Source organism: Sinocyclocheilus anshuiensis, unplaced genomic scaffold (assembly GCF_001515605.1).
Source record: "Sinocyclocheilus anshuiensis isolate Anshui unplaced genomic scaffold, SAMN03320099.WGS_v1.1 scaffold212, whole genome shotgun sequence".
In the NCBI taxonomy this organism is placed as follows: Eukaryota; Metazoa; Chordata; class Actinopteri; order Cypriniformes; family Cyprinidae; genus Sinocyclocheilus; species Sinocyclocheilus anshuiensis.
Genome location: NW_015558566.1, coordinates 15408 through 35871, shown reverse-complemented (window position 1 = coordinate 35871; position 20464 = coordinate 15408). Strand labels below are relative to the sequence as shown.

Below are 20464 nucleotides of genomic sequence, written 5' to 3'. Positions count from 1 at the left end.
AAGATTCTTAACCTTTGCTATAATATCACGTCTTCCTCTGGGGTGGGAAAAAATAACATTATTTAGCCATCATTATTCAAATTTGCATTGTTTTTGTATAGAATTGTGTAGAATGCAAATATAAAATGCAAAAATATTCAAGGTTAAAACACAGATAGGACAAGGTAATCTTAAAGCATTTGCATTCTCTTTCTTTAGTTCATTTAGCGCAGCTGAAGGTGGCGTGATAAGCCGAATACAACTTAAAAAACTCCTAGAAAGAGCATGACATTCACACTCGGAGACCGGGGCAGATCTCAAAATAGAGATAAGATTTGCTCCGAAAGGTCAGAGCAGAATGAGAATGTATTTCCAAAATGACTTAACCTTCAGTTAGAGCACAGACCTCTGCAGCTGTTCTCTCAGCAAGTGGTTTGATCAAATATTGAAAGAAGGTCTCTGTAATTATTGTGCAAATAGCAGCCTACACTAGCTGTAACACCTCGACATGGGCAGATACAGAACAAATGATTGCAACTGCCACAGAAAGCCAAACCAAACGCATAACAAACAAAACAACCTGGGTCGATACATAATTTTCATGTTATGGCTCTCCTGCGCTGTATGTTGCTCCCAAAAAGCGTAAAATATCTCTAACTGCTCATATGCTTTACTTCCTCCCAAAAAGTCTTGATGTCAAACCATCAGCAATTCTACAATGGAGGAGGGAGAGGAGGTAAGGTTGGATGACGGTGTAGAAGAGGTTCCACTGGTTTTGTTCGGCCACACTGTCTCTGTCTCTATGTATGAACAAAACAGAGGAAGCAGCTGTCCTCAGAAATAGTCACTTGAATAACCCTAATGGAAATTCCCACTGCATGCTACGTTCATGTAGCACGCATGTAACATGGTGAAATGTGCTTGTGGTGATTTGCTTGAGGCGTTTCTCTTTTGCCACACCGGTGGCTGCGTGACTGCGTCCTATAATTGTCTGTCTGTAGGAATGAAGGTTTTCGGTTTGTTGTCTTCCTGTACTTCCCGTCTCTTTATGTCCGTACATCTCCGCACAGGATTTTGAACAATACACATTTATTTAGATGGATTGCAACCAGCAGTTGAATTCACTTATATATGCTTTTGTGGAGTACTATTAGGAAACAAAACATATAGTTTTGGGTAATTGACCATTTAGTTTTCTTTAGCTGTTCTTATATAGACAAGCTGTGAAGGCTGTTTTTGTTTTGTTGCTTTTTTAATGATTTTTTTTTGATGACTGTTGAGCTCATTACACTGCAAAAAAAAACAACAACAAAAAAAACACTTTAAATCATTATGTTGTCTACTTAAAATATCTTAACCTCTTTAAAGGAAATAAATGCATTTATTTGAGAAGCAAAACTGTCTAAGATATTAAGACTTATTTTAAGAGTATATCAAACAAAAGTAATAAAATCTATATAGTGCTATCATTAAATATACCATTTAGTTTAATTAACATTCAGTTAATCAATGAACATAAACATTGTAAAAAAAAAATCAAATAAAAATACATCTAAAACTGTAATGAACATTGGAAAATAGTATTAAAATAAAAACAAAATTATCTTATTCCATTTTGTTTCTCAAGTAAATTTATCTTGTTTTAAGAATGTTTAGATATTTTTGCTGACAAAACAAGGTCACATGTTCATCTGCCAGCTATTTATTTATTTATGAAAGATAATAGATAAGTCAACATATGCCTATGCGGCAAGGGTATATATATTATACTAAATGTTCAAACTCATCCATATAAGCCATAATGTCTAATTTGTATTCTCCTGTGTGGTGCATGCTTGTGGCATGGGGTGCTGAGAATGATTGTTTTCTCTGTTCTGATGTTAATTCTTTTCCTTTCAGGGCTTTGTGTGGCCAAATTACACCCATTTACATCCCAGTACTGTTTGTCCAGCATGCAGCATTATGCAGTTTGTCTCTGACTCGCTGAAAAATATTGCAGTGTCTCCTTTGTCCTGTTTGAAGCATTTGTGTCCCTCAGGATGATTAAAAAAACCCTTTAGCTATGTTGTCTTGGTGTTTTCTCCAGCACAACTAGTTCAAGCATTGCATGGCTTTTACTGAGGCTTCAATGTGTTTGTAAAGAGAGGTGTTCTCTTTTTTCCAGCTAAGATGTCACGGAAATTAAGCTTGCCTACTGAGCTAAAGCCAGACTTGGGTAAGCCTTGACTTTGTGTTCATGCTACACAGCTTTTGAATGTGGAGTCCATCAGCACATTATCAGAAACTGGAGGGTCCACATGCTCATTAGCTTTGAACATCTCATGTCAGTTAGCCCAAGACTATGGTGGCTTTCAGAGTTTATACTGAGTTTCTGAGATTGAAACATGAGTTATGAAATACAGTTTATCAGAAAAGGTCAATCTGAAGCTGATTTTCTTTTGTATTGATTCGTGGGTCTGACATACATATGGGTCATGACTGTATTGGTCTATCAAAAGGCTTGTGAGTGTTTCCATAAATGGTACATGTAAGCATGGCCAAAACCACTGCATCACTTTCATGTAGTCATGGTCCTCTGTCAGTCTTCCTAACTCTTATTCTGAATAACACAAGTCAGCATTTGCCAGTTCAGCATTTGCTGGTATTTAATTCAATATCAGATTCAGTTCGGTCATTACTTTCCAGCAGGACTGTTTTTAAGGGAGTTCCCTCAAGGAGTACTTTTCTGGAATTTCACTGATTTGAAATGGAAATCAGATGAGCAGTTTGATGTAAAGATCATTTTCCCCTCACATATCATTGCCATATATAAACTTCTACAGGATATCAGTTAATTGTTTTGAATAAGGAAACTTTAAATGTATACAATTGTTCAAATGTTTGGGATCATTAATTTATTTTCTTTTAAAAAATGTTTCAAGGATGCATTTAATTGATCAAAAATGACATTTATAATGATAGTTTTCACAAAAATATTAAGCAGCACAACTTTCTTCAGCATTGATAATATTAAGAAATCTAACCATAATTGGGGTCCAAGCACAACATGGTTTGTGTAGACGATACGATTATACAACGACCATGTCTCTTTTCAAATGTAATTATCCTTAAGTGCCTCTTTATGGAAGTTTTATTCTATGTACGTGGACGATTGTAATATCAAAAGCGAAAGAAGCGCATGGGCGTGATTTAGAGATAATGAAGCCAGACGGGAAAGGCTGGACATCACGTTGGTTTCATATGGATTACTTTATCACAGAAAATTTGTTTTCGATAAGACTTGTGTCGTTTAAAAGTAGACATGTCAAGCGTTCTATAGATATATCTCTCATGTCTTTGTGTCGAGTATTCGCTGAGTTTCAGTTCATTTTAGTGACACATTTCTAAATGAAGATCACGGAGACAAAGGCGGCAGACAGCGCACCCTGTATGTTTTCTTTATTTTACAAAAGCACAAAGTTTTGTTGTTATTATATGTGTATACAAATAAAAGTAGACACTTTACAGATTCGATTGATGTTATTGCTCTTATCTGTACGATCAAATCGTAATTTAAGTTCCTTTAGGGGCTTTCAAAAGAAATGCAATGAAACGCGCCGTCACGTTTGTCGACCCCAGAGGGTTAAAACAGGCAAATTCAAAATTGGACAGCAACTCATTGAAGACTGGCGTAATAGCTGCTGAAAATTCAGCTTTGCCTTCACAGAAATAAATTAAATTTAAAATAATTAAAATAGAAAACATATATTTTAAATTGTAACAGTATTTCACAATAGAACTGATTTTGCAATATTTTTGATCAAATCAATGGAGCCTTGTTGAACTTAAGACACTTTTTTCACCCAAAACATTAGAAAATCTGGAAATTTTGAACAGTAGTGTAGGTTTTAAATGAGGAAGATATTATGTCGTAATAATGGAAACTAAAAAAAATGTCATTGTCACATTCTTCCATTATTTTTATTTATTTGTTTTTTAATTTCTAGACTGTACGCATCTTGGATAGGATGACCTATCGGATGAGCTATAGGATGTGGAGTTTTTCCCAGAATAGTCCAATTTTCAGACCCCTTTAACATGTCCAGATGCAGATTTATTTTAGAAGATGGTCTAGTATGGCCAAGTTTCAAATAAATGAGGTCGGGTAAAAAGGTCTAAAATATGTAAGTGTTCCAGGAAAATAGGGCATCTGGTCAAACCAATCTTGGGAATACCATTTATCTCCATCACACTGGAGAGACTGCCTCATTTCCCACATCAAAGGTCATTTTCTCACCACTGAAGGATATTGTGTATTTTAACTTGTGCATAAACCACAATCACAAAGGCAGAACATTTATATAGATCTTAATTCTGCTCAAGACGAAGAGGCTGATATGGAAAAAGTAATCTGTGAATCTGTTGGTTGTCATCTCAGAGTGGGGGCTTTACCTTTTTGTGTTTTTCTCTCTACTGTCCTACTCTCTTTATGTCCCCCGCGGGGTTCCATACCCCTAGACAACAGGGACAACTCCTTCAGCCGCTCACGGAGCTCCAGTGTGACCAGTATTGACAAGGAAGCACGAGAGGCCGTCACATCTTTCTATTTCTGTGAGACGTACAACCGTAAAGCAGATGGCGGACTTACACCTAGTCTGTGGGTTGGCACGTCCTTGGGCACAGTCTTGGCAATCTCCCTCAACATGCCCCCTGCTGGAGAGCAGAGGCTTCTGCAACCAGTCATTGTCTCCCCTTGTGGTAAGTTAGCACATTAGAGGTTTAAAGGAATAGTTCACCCATAAAAGAAAAATTACTGAAAATGTACTCAGCCTGAGCAAAATGTGTAGATGAGTTTGTTCCTTCATCGAAACAGGTTTGGAGAAATTTAGCATTACATCACTTGCTCACCAATGGATGCTCTGCAGTGAATGGGTGCCATCAGAATGAGATTCCAAACAGCTAATAAAAACCTCACAATAATCTACAAGTAATCACACAACTCAAGTCCATCAATTAACGTATTGTAAAGCAAAAAGCTGTGTATTTGTAATAAATTAACCGTCATTTCTGGCCAAAATTCAAGTCCATAATTCTAAAATAATGTAAAAAAAAGTCCATCCTCTGTTGTCTTCTCACATAAAAATCAATTGACTTATTTGTGTACAACTGTTTTCACTTCTTGATCTGTGGATATTTCTCTCCTGATTCAGATGAGATGACCTTTTCTCTGGAGGAAGCGTTATGGTTTATGGACTCATATTTTGGCCAGAAGCAAAGGTTTAAATTGAAAGCACTTTAATTATGGACTTGTGGATTATTGTGATGGTTTTATCATCTGTTTGAACTCTCATTCTGACGGCACCCATTCACTGCAGAGGATTCATTGGTGAGAAAGAGATGTAATGCTAAATTTCTCTAAATCTGTTCTGATGAAGAAACAAAGTCATCTACATCTTGGATGACATTTTCAGCAAATTTTCATTTTTGGATCAACTATTCCCTTAATTTGAAGTTTGGTTTGTTTGACTCTGACATCTCAACCCTCTCTGTACAGGTACTCTTGTCAGGTTGAAGGGCAGCATTCTCCGGATGGCTTTCCTAGATTCTACAGGGTCTCTCCTCCCTTCTGCTTTTGAGCCATGGTACGAACCCAATGCCCCGGCCAACGGAGAGGAGCGGGACAAGGTCCGTAAGGGACAGCCGGTATCTGTCTCCCCATCCACATCCCAGGAACTGAATGAAAACCAATATGCTGTGCTGTGCTCTGAGAAACAGGCCAAAGTCATAGCCCTGCCCTCTCAGACCTGTGTATTTAAACACAACATCACCGAAACATCTTTTGTGCTGCGGGCAGATGTGGTTCAGATGAACACTGGCATTTGTGTGGCCTGCTTCTGTGCCAATGGACACATCATGACCCTCAGGTGAGAGAAGATGTCCTTAACATAAGCCAGATGAGGGTTGATTTAAGTGCTTTCATTTGGGACTGTGTGTTGGGATGTGTAAATACATAAAAATCTATGACACTTTTAACACTTCGATAAAACTTTAGCAAGCAGCATGATTAAGCATGTGAAACTTTTTCACTTTATATTAAAAAATATCCTACATACACTGCCTTTCAACAGTTTGGGGCTGGTATTATTTTTTATGTTTTTGAAAGATGTCACTTAATGCTCAATCAGCTGCATTTTTTTTAGTTACAGTAAAATCAGTAAAGTTTTAAAATATTATTACAATTTAAAATAGCTTTTCTATTCTAATATATTTTAAAATGTAATTGAGTCTAGTGATGGCAAAGCTGAATTTTCAGGAGCCATTACTCCAGCCTTCAGTGTCACATGATCCTTCAGAAGTCATTCTAATATGCTTATTTGGAGCTCAAGACATTTCTTATAATTATCAGTGTTGAAAACAGTTGAATATTTTTGTGGAAACTAGCATTAGAAATCTTATGTATGAATAAAAAAATTTTTACTACCTTTTTTGATTAATGCATCCGTGCTGAACAAAACGTAGGGCCAGTTTTATTAAACAGGGCACGAGAGCACAATTCCAAAACCGCGCCGATGGGATGGGAAATTTCTGCGGGTGATTTACTAACAATGCGCAAATTAAAGAACACGTACGCAACATCTCATTTACATATCAACCAGCGCAATATACCAAGTGCAGCACAAATTAACGTAGTCGAAAATAAAGAATAAAGAAATAAAGAAGCCACAGTACGTTGAAAAGAACCGGAGGCCAAAAATGAAGGTTTGCTATAAGTTTTGATAGACCTGGTATTGCGCGACTCCTAGTTGAGGGCCCCAAGTCATCTTTTATTTTCTGAAGCAAATTAAAAATATCATGACTTGGCAAACGATATGTTCAGATAATGTGTTCTTCTGGCATTCAAAATAAATTATACGTGTGGAAAAAATCCTCTCCCTTCTACCACACGCTCTCTGTTTTCTGCGGTGCCTCCTCCTAGCAACAATAATTGCAGCCATTTCAAGCGCAAAATAGTTTAACACATGCTTTTTTGGGGCGTTAAATAATGGCGCAAATGCCAGTAATTTGACGAGCGCAAATGTTAGTAAAGCGCGTTGCGTGATTAATTTGAATACTCTCCTCCCATAACTTTTGCCTCTGAAAGGGAAACTCCTAAAATGCATATTCAATAAGGTCAGGCGTGTCCACGCCTTTTCAGCGCTAATTCGTCACTGCGCGTCTTTAGTAAAACCTGACAGCAGGGTTGCCAGGTTTTCGCTACAAAACCCACCCAAGTACTACTCAAAACTATCCTGAAAATAGCAAGGGGGTCCCCCAGTAAAAATCGCGTTCGGGGGGTAAAATACACATTTTTTGGCGGGGTTCTCCTGGTACAATTCACATTCCAGGGCCTAAATATCACGTTATTGGGGTCGCTTCAACCTGCAGACATAAAAAACAACTGGCGGCAAACGCGGATTTGGCAACAATGCCTGACAGTACAATTTTAACGCCAAAAGACGGTTTGCGCTGGCGCAAGCTGTTAGTAAAACTGGCCCTTAATATATTTTCAAAAAATGGCCGGCAACTGTAATGTCATTTTTAACATGTGTAAAGAATTTATATTAAATAAATAACCTATACAGTCTATTGATGCTAAACTTTTCAAGACTCCAGCTCAGTCAGCCTTTAAAGCTTTGTTTATTTGCAGACTGCCTGGTGATTGTTTCAGTGATGTGAGGAATTGTTTGTAGCCTGATATTGATATACTCTAACACACAGTAAATTTGGAAATAAGGCTATTTTTAGTATACAATATTGTCATCTTGCTCCACTGTTCAGCAAAGACAGAGCCAGGGGGCCTGTTGCTATTGCAACACAGATCTAATCACTGTATTGCTCTCCGAATTGCTTTGGCTTATAAATCTTCAGAGGACAGAAAGGCAGACAAACATCTGTGTGTTTGTCAGTAGGAAGGTCAAAGTTAACCATCAAACATGAAGACCTTGGGGGTATTACTGCAGATATCATCTACAAATATCCTTAATGTTTGTTTCCTGTAATTTAAAGGCACATTTTGAAGGACAAAATCAGCACTGCCACAGCCTCCGCATTGCAGCTCTTGAATAATAGAGGAGGTGAGAAATCCCAGAGCTGAAGAAATGTCTCACTGTGTCATGCTGTTTCAGTCTGCCAGGGTTGAGACCACTGCTGGATGTAAATTACCTACCCCTGACAGATATGCGGATAGCGAGAACGTTCTGCTTCACCAACCTCGGCCAGGCCTTGTATCTGACTTCCCCTACTGAGATCCAGAGGATCACCTACAGCCAGGAGGTCTGCGAGAACTTACAGGTGAGCAGAACTGTTCTTCTAGACTCTTCTGTTGCACAGTATTTACGACAATGTTGAAGATGAAGATGATGATTTAATTGTGTAACAGGAGATGCTAGGTGAGCTGTTTACTCCGGTGGAGACGCCTGAAGCTCCTAACAGGGGATTCTTTAAGGGTCTGTTCGGAGGAGGAGCACAGTCTCTAGACAGAGAAGAGCTCTGTGAGTTCTTTTTCATTATCTGCTCTTTACCCTTAGATGCCTAAAGTATCACAGCAAGAATGGTACAGTAGGAATGTAGACCACAAACAGAAAGATTACTATTTAGATGTGGGGAGTCTGGAGCTAGTTGTCACACTTTTTACTTCAGTAAATATATTTTTCAGGGTAGGTTCATTTCCCAGTCACAATAGATGTTGCCATTGAAAAGCCCAAATTGTTGCTATTATCATTGTTAAATTGTTATCATTAATACATTATACAAAACTACAGCATGTAAAACACACTGGCAACCTGAGATTCATGAAAAAAGAATATAAAATAACTGGCATGTACGCCAGTGTATTTTATTGTGCATGGTGTTTCAGTTGTTTACCCAACAACTATTACAATTAAATAATTATAAGTGGATTTAAAATGCATCGTGTAACGAATTGAGATTGTACAGTGCATTATAAGGTGCATTACAAGGCATAATTAATGCATTAAAACTACTTTTATAATGCATTATACATAAAGGCTTTAAGTAAAGTGTTAACTTTTTTTTTCTTAAATGTAATAAATATGACAAAAGCACATAACAAAATACACAAGCACATAACTAAAAATGAAAAAAGAAAAAAGAAAAAAAAAAAATATATATATATAATCGCATCCAAAATAAAAGTTTTTGTTCACATAATATATGTGTGTATTATGTATATATAAATACACATGCAGTATATATTTTGAAAATATTTACATGTATATATTTATATTCATATAATTCATATATAAATATATTTAATATATAAACATAACATATTTTTCTTAAATATATGCATGCATGTGTGTGTATTTATATACTGTATAAATAATAAATATAAAGAGTACACTCACATATGTTACGTAAACAAAAACTTTTATTCTGGATTAATCGTTTGACAGCATTAATATATATATATATATAATGCAAAAATAACACTGGTGACAACTGTGACATCTAACCTAGGTGCTTCCTGTGCCTCTTTGCCATCTTAATAAGTTCTGTTCTCAAAAATGGCATCTTCACTATGTTGTCGTAACAGAGAGCTCATTTGTGCTCTGTTGTGCTGTCACCTCATTTGCAGCATTTTTTCCTCCTCTTCTTTTCACACTCAGTCGGCGAGTCAGGAGCCGGAAAAGCACCACGCAGTCTCGCTCAGCACATTCCAGGTCCTGGGGGTATAGAAGGCATGAAGGGGGCAGCGTCAGGCATCGTGGGTGATCTTGCTCGAGCTCGGATAGCGTTGGATGAGAGAGGGCAAAAACTGAGCGAGGTGGAAGAGCGGACAGCAGCCATGATGGCCAGCGCTGACACATTCTCCAAACACGCTCATGAGGTACAGAGTTACCACCGCTGACGCCAATAACAGATGAATCACTTCATAAAAATAGCTAAACATTTATATTACATAAGTTAATTTTATGTGCATTGTAATCATTGTGGCAGTGCAGCTGGCGTCTCTAACTTTGATCTTCTTTTTACTCCCTGTTGCAGATGATGCTAAAGTGTAAGGATAAAAAATGGTACCAGTTCTGATCTCCGCAAAACAGCAGAGCCCAAAGGGACTCAGGAGTTCTCCTACACAGCCTTGTTCATCCATAATCCTTCTCCCACTCCCATCTTTATCTCTCCTCTGCTGGACCAGTGGGATCCCTCGCTCTTTCCTAGCACAATATTAAATACAGTCTGCTTACAGAACTGCGGCACAGACTGAGAGCGGCCCCAATCTGAGGAATACCATACCACGATGGCGTCCACTCTTCCGTTTTTGTTTGTTTGTTTAATATCGCCAATCCCCTCTCATGGCGGCTGGGCTTTGCAAGCCCTGGAATTCCATTTCTTCTCTCAGTCTTTGAATTGTTTTTGTGCTGTTGTTTTTTTTGCATATACATAATTCTATATAAATCTCTGTAAAAATGCCATATTCGCTATTGACTGTCAAGGAAAACTGAAATACGAAGACACCAGGTGAAGCACGGAAAGAGCTCCGTTCACAGGAAATGATGTCATAACATGAAGGAGTCAAACCTTTCAGAAGAAGAGAGAACATCTCCCTTCTCCAAAAAATTACTCAGTATATTTCTGTACATTTTTTTCTAAATTGCCCCTTTGATTATTTATTTATTTATTTTTATTTATTTAGCAAAAAACTAGAAATAATTTGTAAAATCAACTGTAAATGTCTAATTAAATATACAATGCTTTTTGGGTGATATTTTTACAGAATTATTGTGAATATCACTACAATAATGCTTTACATTAAAGTACCATCTAGAGGGTTTATAATAAGTTGACATGATCCAGAGAATTAAATGACAGATCTACGTGGCAAATGAATGAATTGTGAAATAACTGTTTATAAACCAACCATGAATGATTTAATGATGGTATTTTCATGTGATACATTATACAGATGTTTAAACTTTCTATGAAACTCCGCACAGAAAATATCTGGTCTGGACTGCGTTGTGAAAGAAAGTAGGCAAATTTAAGGTTTAAAGTTATCCATGTTTTGTTGGGTAGACAGCCATATAGACCTCAACAGCTAGAACATTTGTTGTGACTGAAAATTACATCACAGTCTCTTCGGCGTTGACTCTGGGATTTGATTTTGTCCATTAGACCAGCTTTCTCATTCCTGCATAATGCATAGATTTAATATAGACGCTTCAGTTGAACATGTAGAGATTGTGCTTTAGTCAATATTTTGGTCCACATTTCATTTGTTAAATAAAAAGCACTTACTGTACTCTTGGAAACGGCTCTTTTCATACCTGGAAATTTGGAGCGGTTTTCCAGCTCTAATCTTTGGTGACTTGAATATAAGCGTGAAGTAGGGCGGAACGCTTTCACTGACTTGGAAACAATATTCATTGTAGTTCTGAATGTCAGGATAACATGTTTCTATCTGGTGCTTCATGTGTAATGCAGTGGCACAGAACGTACTTCAAGATCATCTCCATCTGTGAAAACAACTACAATGAGTGTTAGGTGTACATTCCAAACCAGAAAACTAGAATTTAGTAACGTTAAATACAAAATAAAAATTGTACAGCAAATGTCTTTCTTGTCCCATTTCTCCCTTGAAACCACATTTTAGTGCCATTATATTTATTTGTGGTTTGCAAGAAATGCTGCTATATATGTTGCATTCATCACATGATCCATTGTTGTTCCAGATACCGATGTTCACTTGCCTCTCTGCCCAAAGTTTTTTTGCCATTCTGTGAATGAAAGAAGTAGTTCGACAATCTGGGAGCATAAATTGCGAGTGGTCCAGGCCATACTGACCCTAAGACAGTTGCCATATCTTTTCAAACGCCAAAGATTTTCTTTCATTGAGTTCTGTATTCCATTGACTGTGTTCGACAGCTGTGTGTGTCTGAAGTACCACTGCATATTTCACCAGTAACAGTGTTGAGGACTTTTCTGATGTTTTTGGCTGTGTGCTAGTCTGCCTTTCGTATGTTTGCCGTACTTCAAACTAAGAAAAATGGGGGGAAAAAAGAATTACAAAACAAAACGAAGCCAATCTCTCTCAGACTCTAAATGTTTCTGTCTGTGTTGGACTCTATATTCTCTGTAGATGTGTTTTCATGCCATGGTGTTATAGTGTTTCTGAAGACCGGGTTTGTTTTTGAATATCTCGCTCGTATGTCATCTCTCCTGATTAACTAATTAAATTATATTTGTACGATGTGTATTTTTCTCTGCAGTACTGTATTGCCCTGAATAGATATCCTTGTCATATTTTTAATCATTGATTATTAAAAAATTATTTTTATATATGCTTTGAGGAGGATGTATTTTGAGCTCATTGCGCTCTGTTACTTGTCTTCATATCTTTGTTTTCTGTTGTGTGGTCTGTTTGTTCATGCCATCATTGACACAACAGGGTGATTTTTGAATTCAACACGAGTGAGTGAGCTTTTCCTTGAAATTATCGCATATAAGTGTGGTTCATTATAAAAATGCCATCCATTTGATTATGTGTGTTGGAAAATACATTTTAGGCCCCGACATGGTGGATACAATTCAAAACCAAAAATTGTTTTCCAAGATGTTGGCTCATGTATTTCCAGGAAATATTTGATGTCCTAGGTTGCTATTTTGTCATTGTCAATCGATAAAGTATCCAATCAGCCATGTTGAACTGTAATGCTGTAAATGTCAGTAATAAGTGTTCTAACTCCAGCAGGGTTTATTGATCACAACTTCAGTTCTTTCATGTCTGTTTCAGAGAGGTTTCAGACTCACTCTTGATGTGAACCTGGTTGTTTGCCTGTTGTAATCTTTCATGACTAAGGAGAAAAAATGATTGTTGCTTTCTTGGCTTTAATTTAATTTATTCATTTTGTAATGTTTCATGTTGACTTTAAGTGAATTGTTTTATTTGTCTCAGACAGAACATTCTTACCTGAAATATAACCCTTTTAACATGCAGAAGAGCCTCATTCATTTTCTGTCCTGAATATAACGGTTATCAGTGGGTTGCAGTATTTTCTCATTGTAGCCAATTTCTTGTACAGTTTTATGCAAATTTCACATGGATGTTTATGACTATCTGCTGCCACAAACAATTTAGAATTTCTGTAGATAGAAATTACTGTGCAATGGAAAATAAAACGATTTAAAAATCTTTCCTGTTGTCTGGCTCATGGTTCTAGTTCTTAAAATCGGTTCTTGATCAGAACAGTTTGTCAAACTGTCCCATTTTATTAAACATGTAAAGTGGGAACAAAATATTTATTTATTTATTTAAATATCTTATTTGTATTCTTTATAAAGACCTTTAGGAAGAGCACACTTATTTGCCAGTGTGTTGGCTGTGATTGGTTGGATGTTGCCTAACCACGCCCACTACAATGTTGTCAGGCAAATGACATGATTGTCACAATTATATACCCATCTTGTACCTTTTTTCTTTCCCCTTTTTATATATATATTTTCTATTGTGACTGCTTTTTTCTTTGTTGACTAATGTTCTTATTAATTAAATTATTAATGACTGTTACATTCTGCTGATTTATAAAGGGAAACATAAGGGAACTTATTTGTCCCACTTCTGTTAAACTCACACTTATTGATCATGGAGGTGTACTATGATCAATATTGATATAGTATCTCAAAGCAGTGAGAAGATATGAAAAGGATGCTGTTATACTATTAAAGACCACAAGGAGGGGTAGTAAGACAAGGAAAAATGTTGATCAAACTGCATTGAGGCACGACTGGACTAAATGATGAAGGCGTTAAAAAAAATCAGGTCTAATTTGAAACAACAAAATGAAAAACTTTTTAATAAAAATCACCCCCTAGAGTATAAACATTTCTTAGTTTGAAGGAGCACATAATTATAATAGTATGCATGTTGTATTTGTATGGATATATTGGGGTGAATTCAGGTCGATTGGGACACTTTTTGCCATTGAAATGACTAGGTCCAGTGTCCTGAATTCAATTTAATATTATGAATATGAATGTTTTCTCCAATTGCCAACTACCATATTAAAACAGGCGCTAATTTAGTATGATTTATATATACATAATATTTAGGCTATTGAATTAGCTTAAAATATATCTTATTTTTATTGTTATTTTAGTTTAGTAGGCCTACTTTTGTTACGTGCTTTTGTCATTTTTAATAGGTTATTTATATTTAACTTTACATTTTGTTTATTTTTATTGAACTTTACATTTAAGTTTAGTAATTCTAGTTTTTCTACCTAAACTTATTTAGCCTATTTCCGTTTGTACAACATTTTTAATTTTCGTTTACAGTTTTTACGTTTAAGTTTTTCTTCTAATTTTATTTTTAGCATGCAAAATACTGACAATCTTAATATGATGTGTACATTGGCTTTTTTTCTAGTCCAAATATCTATTTTGCCCAATTTTAAGGCAGGGGGCACCATAAGACTGTAGCATAAAGTGAAAAGCGCGTGCAGCAGAGCTTCTGATTTAAATCCTCTTCCAGCAGCAGAGCAGCAGACAGCAGCCTGCCGTTACCTCAACATTTACCTTCCTCGGCTTTGCCAAAAATAAAAGTCACAAAGTTTCGGATTTTTAAGAAGCGCCATGCCAGGGTTTCAATTACCCCAAACTCTGACAAACTGACACTTTTGACAGCGCGTGCCCAGATTCAAACCGTGTCTGCTCACCAACCATCGCCTCGCTGAGGAAAACCGATCTTTTTCGCCGCCAACGCGATTACGCTGCTCAGCAAATAGTGGCAAGAAGTCTGAAACCACATGTGCTCGTCTCCAAACCGGAGAGACGCGGTTTCATTTGTCTTCAGAGAGGAAAAGAGTTGGCTTAAGCCGTACTGACAGACACAAGGGAAGGAAGGACGGTCTCGTGAGAGCGCTGGAGAAGAGCATTGGAAATTCACGCGGTGCGTAATCACGTTTCTTGTTGGCACTACTGCTCGAACAGTTGAAATAAACGAGGGGAAAATGTAGTCTTTGTGGATGGTTATCAGTATAGCCACTTTAGACGCTAACCATTACCGGTGAATGGCTCTTTAAACACGGTGAAGGGGGGCGGTAGTTGTGGAGTATACGGCAATGCCAAGTTGAAGGGTCTCGACATTGTCAGGATTAATAAACGCTGAAGTGTCCAGCACCGTCTGTTTAACATTTATGGGCTCGTGGATATTTTCTAAACATCCCCTGCTATCAAAAAGTGGAGAGAAATGCTGAATGAAGATGGCATTTTGACTGGGATATTCACGTAAACCGCAGGCACACGCGCTGTCAGTCAACTGCTCACAAAGGTAAACGCACCTTTACGTTTAAACACCGTTCAAAATGATGACCAGCGGACCCAACATCGTTTATGAATGGCTGAAAACCCTTCAGCTGTGTCAGTATGTCGAGGATTTTGTGGATAACGGATACGACGACTTGGAAGTTTGCAAACAAATCGGAGACCCGGACTTGGATGCCATCGGTGTGTTCATTCCGCACCACCGCCAGCGGATTCACGATGCCGTGCAAAGGTTAAAAGATCACGATAAGGAGACGGCCACTGGCCTTTATTTCACACTGGAGCCGATGCCCCCGGTCTCACCTATATACACGAGTCGCATGGCAGAGCAATGCGAGTCTAGGCTGAGGGGCTCCAGGTCATGGACTGAGCAGAGCAGTGATAGAGCGGCGCGCAGCGTGGGGTACATGGGGGCGTCCAGGAATCTGACGCTGGGGAACCGCAAGGAGCTGGAAGTCTATCCAAAACTGAAGCTGAAGATCATGATCAGGGATAAACTCAGTAGGGACGGGATAAACCTTGCCAAGCAGCCATATTCTAATAAGGTGAGTAGCTGTGTTTACTTTTTGTCTCGCGTCGGTATAAACCACGTGGTGTGCCCTTGAATCAGAAATTTGGATTGTAAACAGCCTCAGTTCGAAACACAAGCTCAGTATAAGGATAAAACCTTGGATCTATGTGATTAGAAGGACAGGGCGGTATAGGACCGTTTGGCTTGAATACAGGGATATGGAGGTTTGATGACTGGAACATTGCCTTAATCTGGTTTCCAAAATATGATCAATAGCCTACTGACCGATTTTAGACGCACTCTGCGTTTCTAATGGCTTTCTGGGATCAGTAGGTCAGCCAGAATTGATTGGCCTGTGCAGGAAATGACCTCACACTGCATACATCCAACATTCAACATTGGATAATTCAAACCTGACCCATCTCCTTTTTTGTGTGTGTTTGAGCACTGAGGCTGGAAGTTCAAGGTGGATATAGAATCAAAGGGAGTGGGAGCCTCAGAGGGGTTGGGTGAATGTTGCAACCCTGTATCAGATTGAGTATTCATTACACTTTATTATAGAGATTTAATGAGGGGGGTTTGTTAGAGGTAGTACTGGGATTTAGATGTACAACAACTTAATGCTCTCAGATGATCCCTGGCCTTTAAAAATATGTGTTTGAGTGTGCTTTATAGTTCCCAGCAGCTGGGTAGTAAAATGACCAAATGAATTTCCAGAAAACTGGACAGCATTAGAAGCTGTAATTGTTCTACGTGTGATTCTTCATCTCTTCCATTTATTGGAATGGATTGTTGGAGATGTGCATTGTTTTGAGGATGGTACATAGTTTGCTGCATTCAACCATCTGTACTTAGAAGGTAATGTATGCTTTGGTTCAATATATTGAATCGGAATTGGATTGGTTCATGAATGTTAATGACATCAGTTATTATGAGGTCACAGAATGCATGGACATCCTGATAAGTCAAGACAAGACAGTAATAACTATGACGTCATATGGATATTTGAAGTCAGAACAGGTCAAATCTTACTTCCTTAAAGGGGTTTATTCACCCAAAATTAAAAATTCTGTCATTCACTACTCATCCACATGTCGTACCAAATCTGTATGACTTTCTTTTTTCTGTGGAACTAAAGAAGATATTTTGAATATTGCTGAGGTCCAAAGAGCATTGGACCCCATTGACTTTCACTGTATGGACAAAAACACTGAGACAGTTTTCAGTGTTTTTATGTTTCTCAGAAGAAAGGAGTATTAAATTACGTTTTATTTTTGGGAAATTCTGATGCCCATTTTTTAATTTAATGAAATGATCATTGATCTCTTCATAAATTGATCAGAAAAAGTCCACAACTTTAAATGAGTCCGCATTGTTCTAGTCTTGCGTAGCTAGACCTTCAGACTGACGGCAGAAGGTCTGGGAACCTTGGACGCTTTGAAAAGCCAAGGACCGCCCAATAGGCCATATGACTGACAGGTAAAACAACCAATCATGTTTCACTTTGTCCTGTGTCATGTTTAGGGGCGTGGAAATGTCCCCACAATAACAGACCAGTGTGTAAAACTCTTGGATGTATTTTAAGGAGTCTATGCTGCGAACTTTACATATTTCACGTACTTTTGAAAATCCAGCATTTAGTTCACTCTGATAAGTGCTTATTGTGATGGATTTCTTCTTCCGTGAGGGGGTTTGGCATTTGTTTCCAGGTGGAACTTTAAAGAACGTGATGCATACGTATTGTGGAAATCCAGTAGAATTCGACCAATCAGATGACTTCGAAACTCCTGAAGTGTTTCCAATTTTGTCTGCCATATGCATCAGATGTTCAGCCAACGTTCCAACGTTCAGCATTGTTCACACCAGTTTGCATTGCTTTTTATGCTTCACTGTTGCCATCTAGTGGTAAGGCATGCTGACCGTATCCCATACCTAGAACACTCAATTTTCACTTTTGTTGAAGTGGTGTAGTGTTAGGTTTGGGTATAGGGTTGAAGAAAGTTTTTAAAGAAACGGACCAAAATTGTCCTTATTCATTGGTGATGTTTCCCTCCAGAGAGCTGTTACTGTAACCACTCATTGTGCTTGTTTGTGTTCATTGTAGAGTGTCTTCTAATTTTAGCAAGATTCTGATCCTCACAAGTCAACCCAAGTATTTAAAAGGCTCATTTGATTCAGTCTGTTTAGAAAGTTCCTTGTATGTCTGTTTACTTTGAAATGATAAGCTCACAGCATATGGTCCCTCAGGCACTCAATGAACATATGCTTGGACAGAATGAACAGCACAGTTGTGTGGAGTGTTCAATTCATTGTTGATTTATGAGACGACAGTATATTACAGTGTTAAATTAGGGAAGTAATTGTAATGTTTTTAGTTCCCATGTGATTTTGAGTTGAGAAGCATGTAGTTCTGACATTTTATGTCAAAGCTTCATTGCTGTGATAGATCTGTATACTGCTCGTGTGAGGTTTCAGTAGGCTAAATAAACTTAAAAGAGTGATGATCTATTTGTTACACTCAAGATTGGATTTCGCCATAGGGTGGAACAATCATGTCTGATTTAAAGTATTAGCTTGATGGCTTTTCAAGTTCTTATCAACCTCATGAGTGCTTAGCTACTGTATATGGTCATTGTGAAGTGGATTGTGGGAAACTGTTGTAGATATTTTGTGAAATACATGAAATGCATGTTGCAGTGCAAATGATTTACTTGTCCTTGAGGGAAAATCCGTGGTTTGCTGAATGAAGATGTCTGCTGCTGCAGCTGCTCACATGCAAACACTGATTTATTGTATGTAGACTAAACCTTGTAAAATAATCTTCTGTAAATTATTCCCATTGAAACTCTGCATTAGCTTTCCTCACCTCTCATTGGACTGTTTATCCACAAATAGATTACAGTAGTTTTATGGCTTGTGCAGTAATGGTACTTTTGTTTATAGCTGATCTTTGAAAACTGTCTGCTATCAGCTCTTAATAGATCCTTTGACAGGCTGTGGAATGTAGTCCCCTCACACGCCAGACCATAATCCTTTTCATGACGCCTCAAATGACCTTAGGGGAGCAATAAATACCCATAATGCTTTCCTTCACTACAGAAGAGGTTTAATTATTTAATGACGTCTTATCAGTTTTACTGACATGATAGACCCATTAATACACACCAGGGCTCCAGACAAAAAAATTGAGTAAGGAGCCATTGGCTCCTATGTGAAAAAAACTTAGGCGCCAAATTATTTTTTTTAGGTGCCGCCGAATAAATAAATAAATATATTTATTTATTAACATTTCAATCATACTATCATGTGTTTATGTCTAATCTTTTCTTGACTTATCAGCATTTTAATCCTGTAGATGACCTGGGAACTAAGGTTGACTTAAAGTGGGAACTAAACGTCTTTTCCAACTTGAAATATACAGTCACAAAGAATTGTTTATTACACAAAATCTGTACCAATATCATGGACCCAAGCATCACTTGGCCATTGAGTGTACACTTTTAATAATTGCAATTTAATACATTTAAGTTAGTCCATCTTAAAATAAAAAGTGAACACAACACATTTTCAAACTGTTATTTGCCAGTGTAACTCAGAATTGTCAAGTTCACTTAACTTATTTCTTTCATTATGCATGAAGTTTATTTATTTAATGTTTTTAAGTCAACGGGTTTCCTCAATTTTTAGTAAATGAAAAAAATCTTTCCTCAAAAAGTAAAGTCAACTGATCGCTTTTTACAGTGTAGTTTGGGCTACTCCTCAATGCATCCTATAGAAATGTTGTCATTTGTCTTTCACACATCCAGTCCGTTTTTCTTCATAAGTAACATGCAATTTTATAGGACGTGTTGAATTGTATCTTTAGCTTGCATTCTTGCATTTCTTATCATATAGACAACAGGTTAAGTAAAAATATTAATATACAATAGCGCATAAATATAGCAAAATGCTCCTCTTTAAAGTTATTTTTCTAGCTGACTGATGAGCTTAAGGACACCGAATGCTGAGGTAAATTACGTTGCAATGTTTACAAGCTTTACAAGTTTTCCGCCGTTTGATACAGAATGAGCGATTACATGAGACATTTCAGTAAGTTGTACTGTAGGCTCTCTTATAAAATAGCCTATCTTTTGATGTTAAATTATGTTCATTTTGTAGGCTAGCATAGTAGAGAAAGATATAATGGGTTCACTTGCTGCTTGAGGCGCTAAAGCGATCGCGCCTGCCACATTAAAGAGCGCCAAAACCGTATTTATTGTATGAATTTCGTTATAAATTTGGCCGAATTTTAAAGTTGATACTTTGTTTATTAGAAAGTAACAAAACACAAAGCTTATTGCGATTACTGGACGGCAAGTGCGCTACAAATAGGCTAATATGAAGTTCACACATTAACAGAACAGCATATAATGTTAGACTAAGATCTTGATAACAAGAAGCCATATTAGTAATGATTATAAACGAGGATTGTTAACGATATCGCCAATTTCCACTAGGGCTGTGCAAAAAATCGAATGTGATTTTCATGCACATCTCGTCAGTAAAAGCGAGACTGACAAGCTACACAAAATCGTGTTCAAAATCGGCAATGAATCGCCTGCGATTTTGAACGCGATTTTGTGTAGCTTGTCAGTGAACTACGGCTCTGTGTAGTAAATGCCGCTCCATCTGAAC

General features: G+C 37.5%; 2 protein-coding genes across 3 annotated transcripts in view; both read left to right on the top strand.

Annotated features, from left to right (window-relative positions):
- LOC107679494 (syntaxin-binding protein 5-like) overlaps positions 1–10397 on the top strand; it is a 92046-nt gene extending 81649 nt beyond the window's left edge. Inside the window, exons 20-25 of one of the 2 annotated variants that reach the window (XM_016475055.1) lie at positions 4477–4716; positions 5513–5882; positions 8124–8289; positions 8378–8489; positions 9627–9847; positions 10006–10397. In XM_016475055.1, coding sequence (XP_016330541.1) covers positions 4477–4716; positions 5513–5882; positions 8124–8289; positions 8378–8489; positions 9627–9847; positions 10006–10047 — 1151 coding nt within the window. In that variant the 3' untranslated portion in view covers positions 10048–10397. Of the gene's footprint in view, positions 1–4434; positions 4717–5512; positions 5883–8123; positions 8290–8377; positions 8490–9626; positions 9848–10005 lie in introns of both variants that reach the window. The other variant, XM_016475054.1, reaches the window with a different exon arrangement.
- Positions 10398–14491: 4094 nt separating this feature from the next.
- Positions 14492–15884, top strand: LOC107679484 (sterile alpha motif domain-containing protein 5-like). Its single transcript, XM_016475040.1, has one exon. The coding sequence runs from the start codon at positions 15321–15323 to the stop codon at positions 15882–15884; it is 564 nt and encodes a 187-aa protein (XP_016330526.1). The 5' UTR covers positions 14492–15320.
- Positions 15885–20464: the final 4580 nt, after the last annotated feature.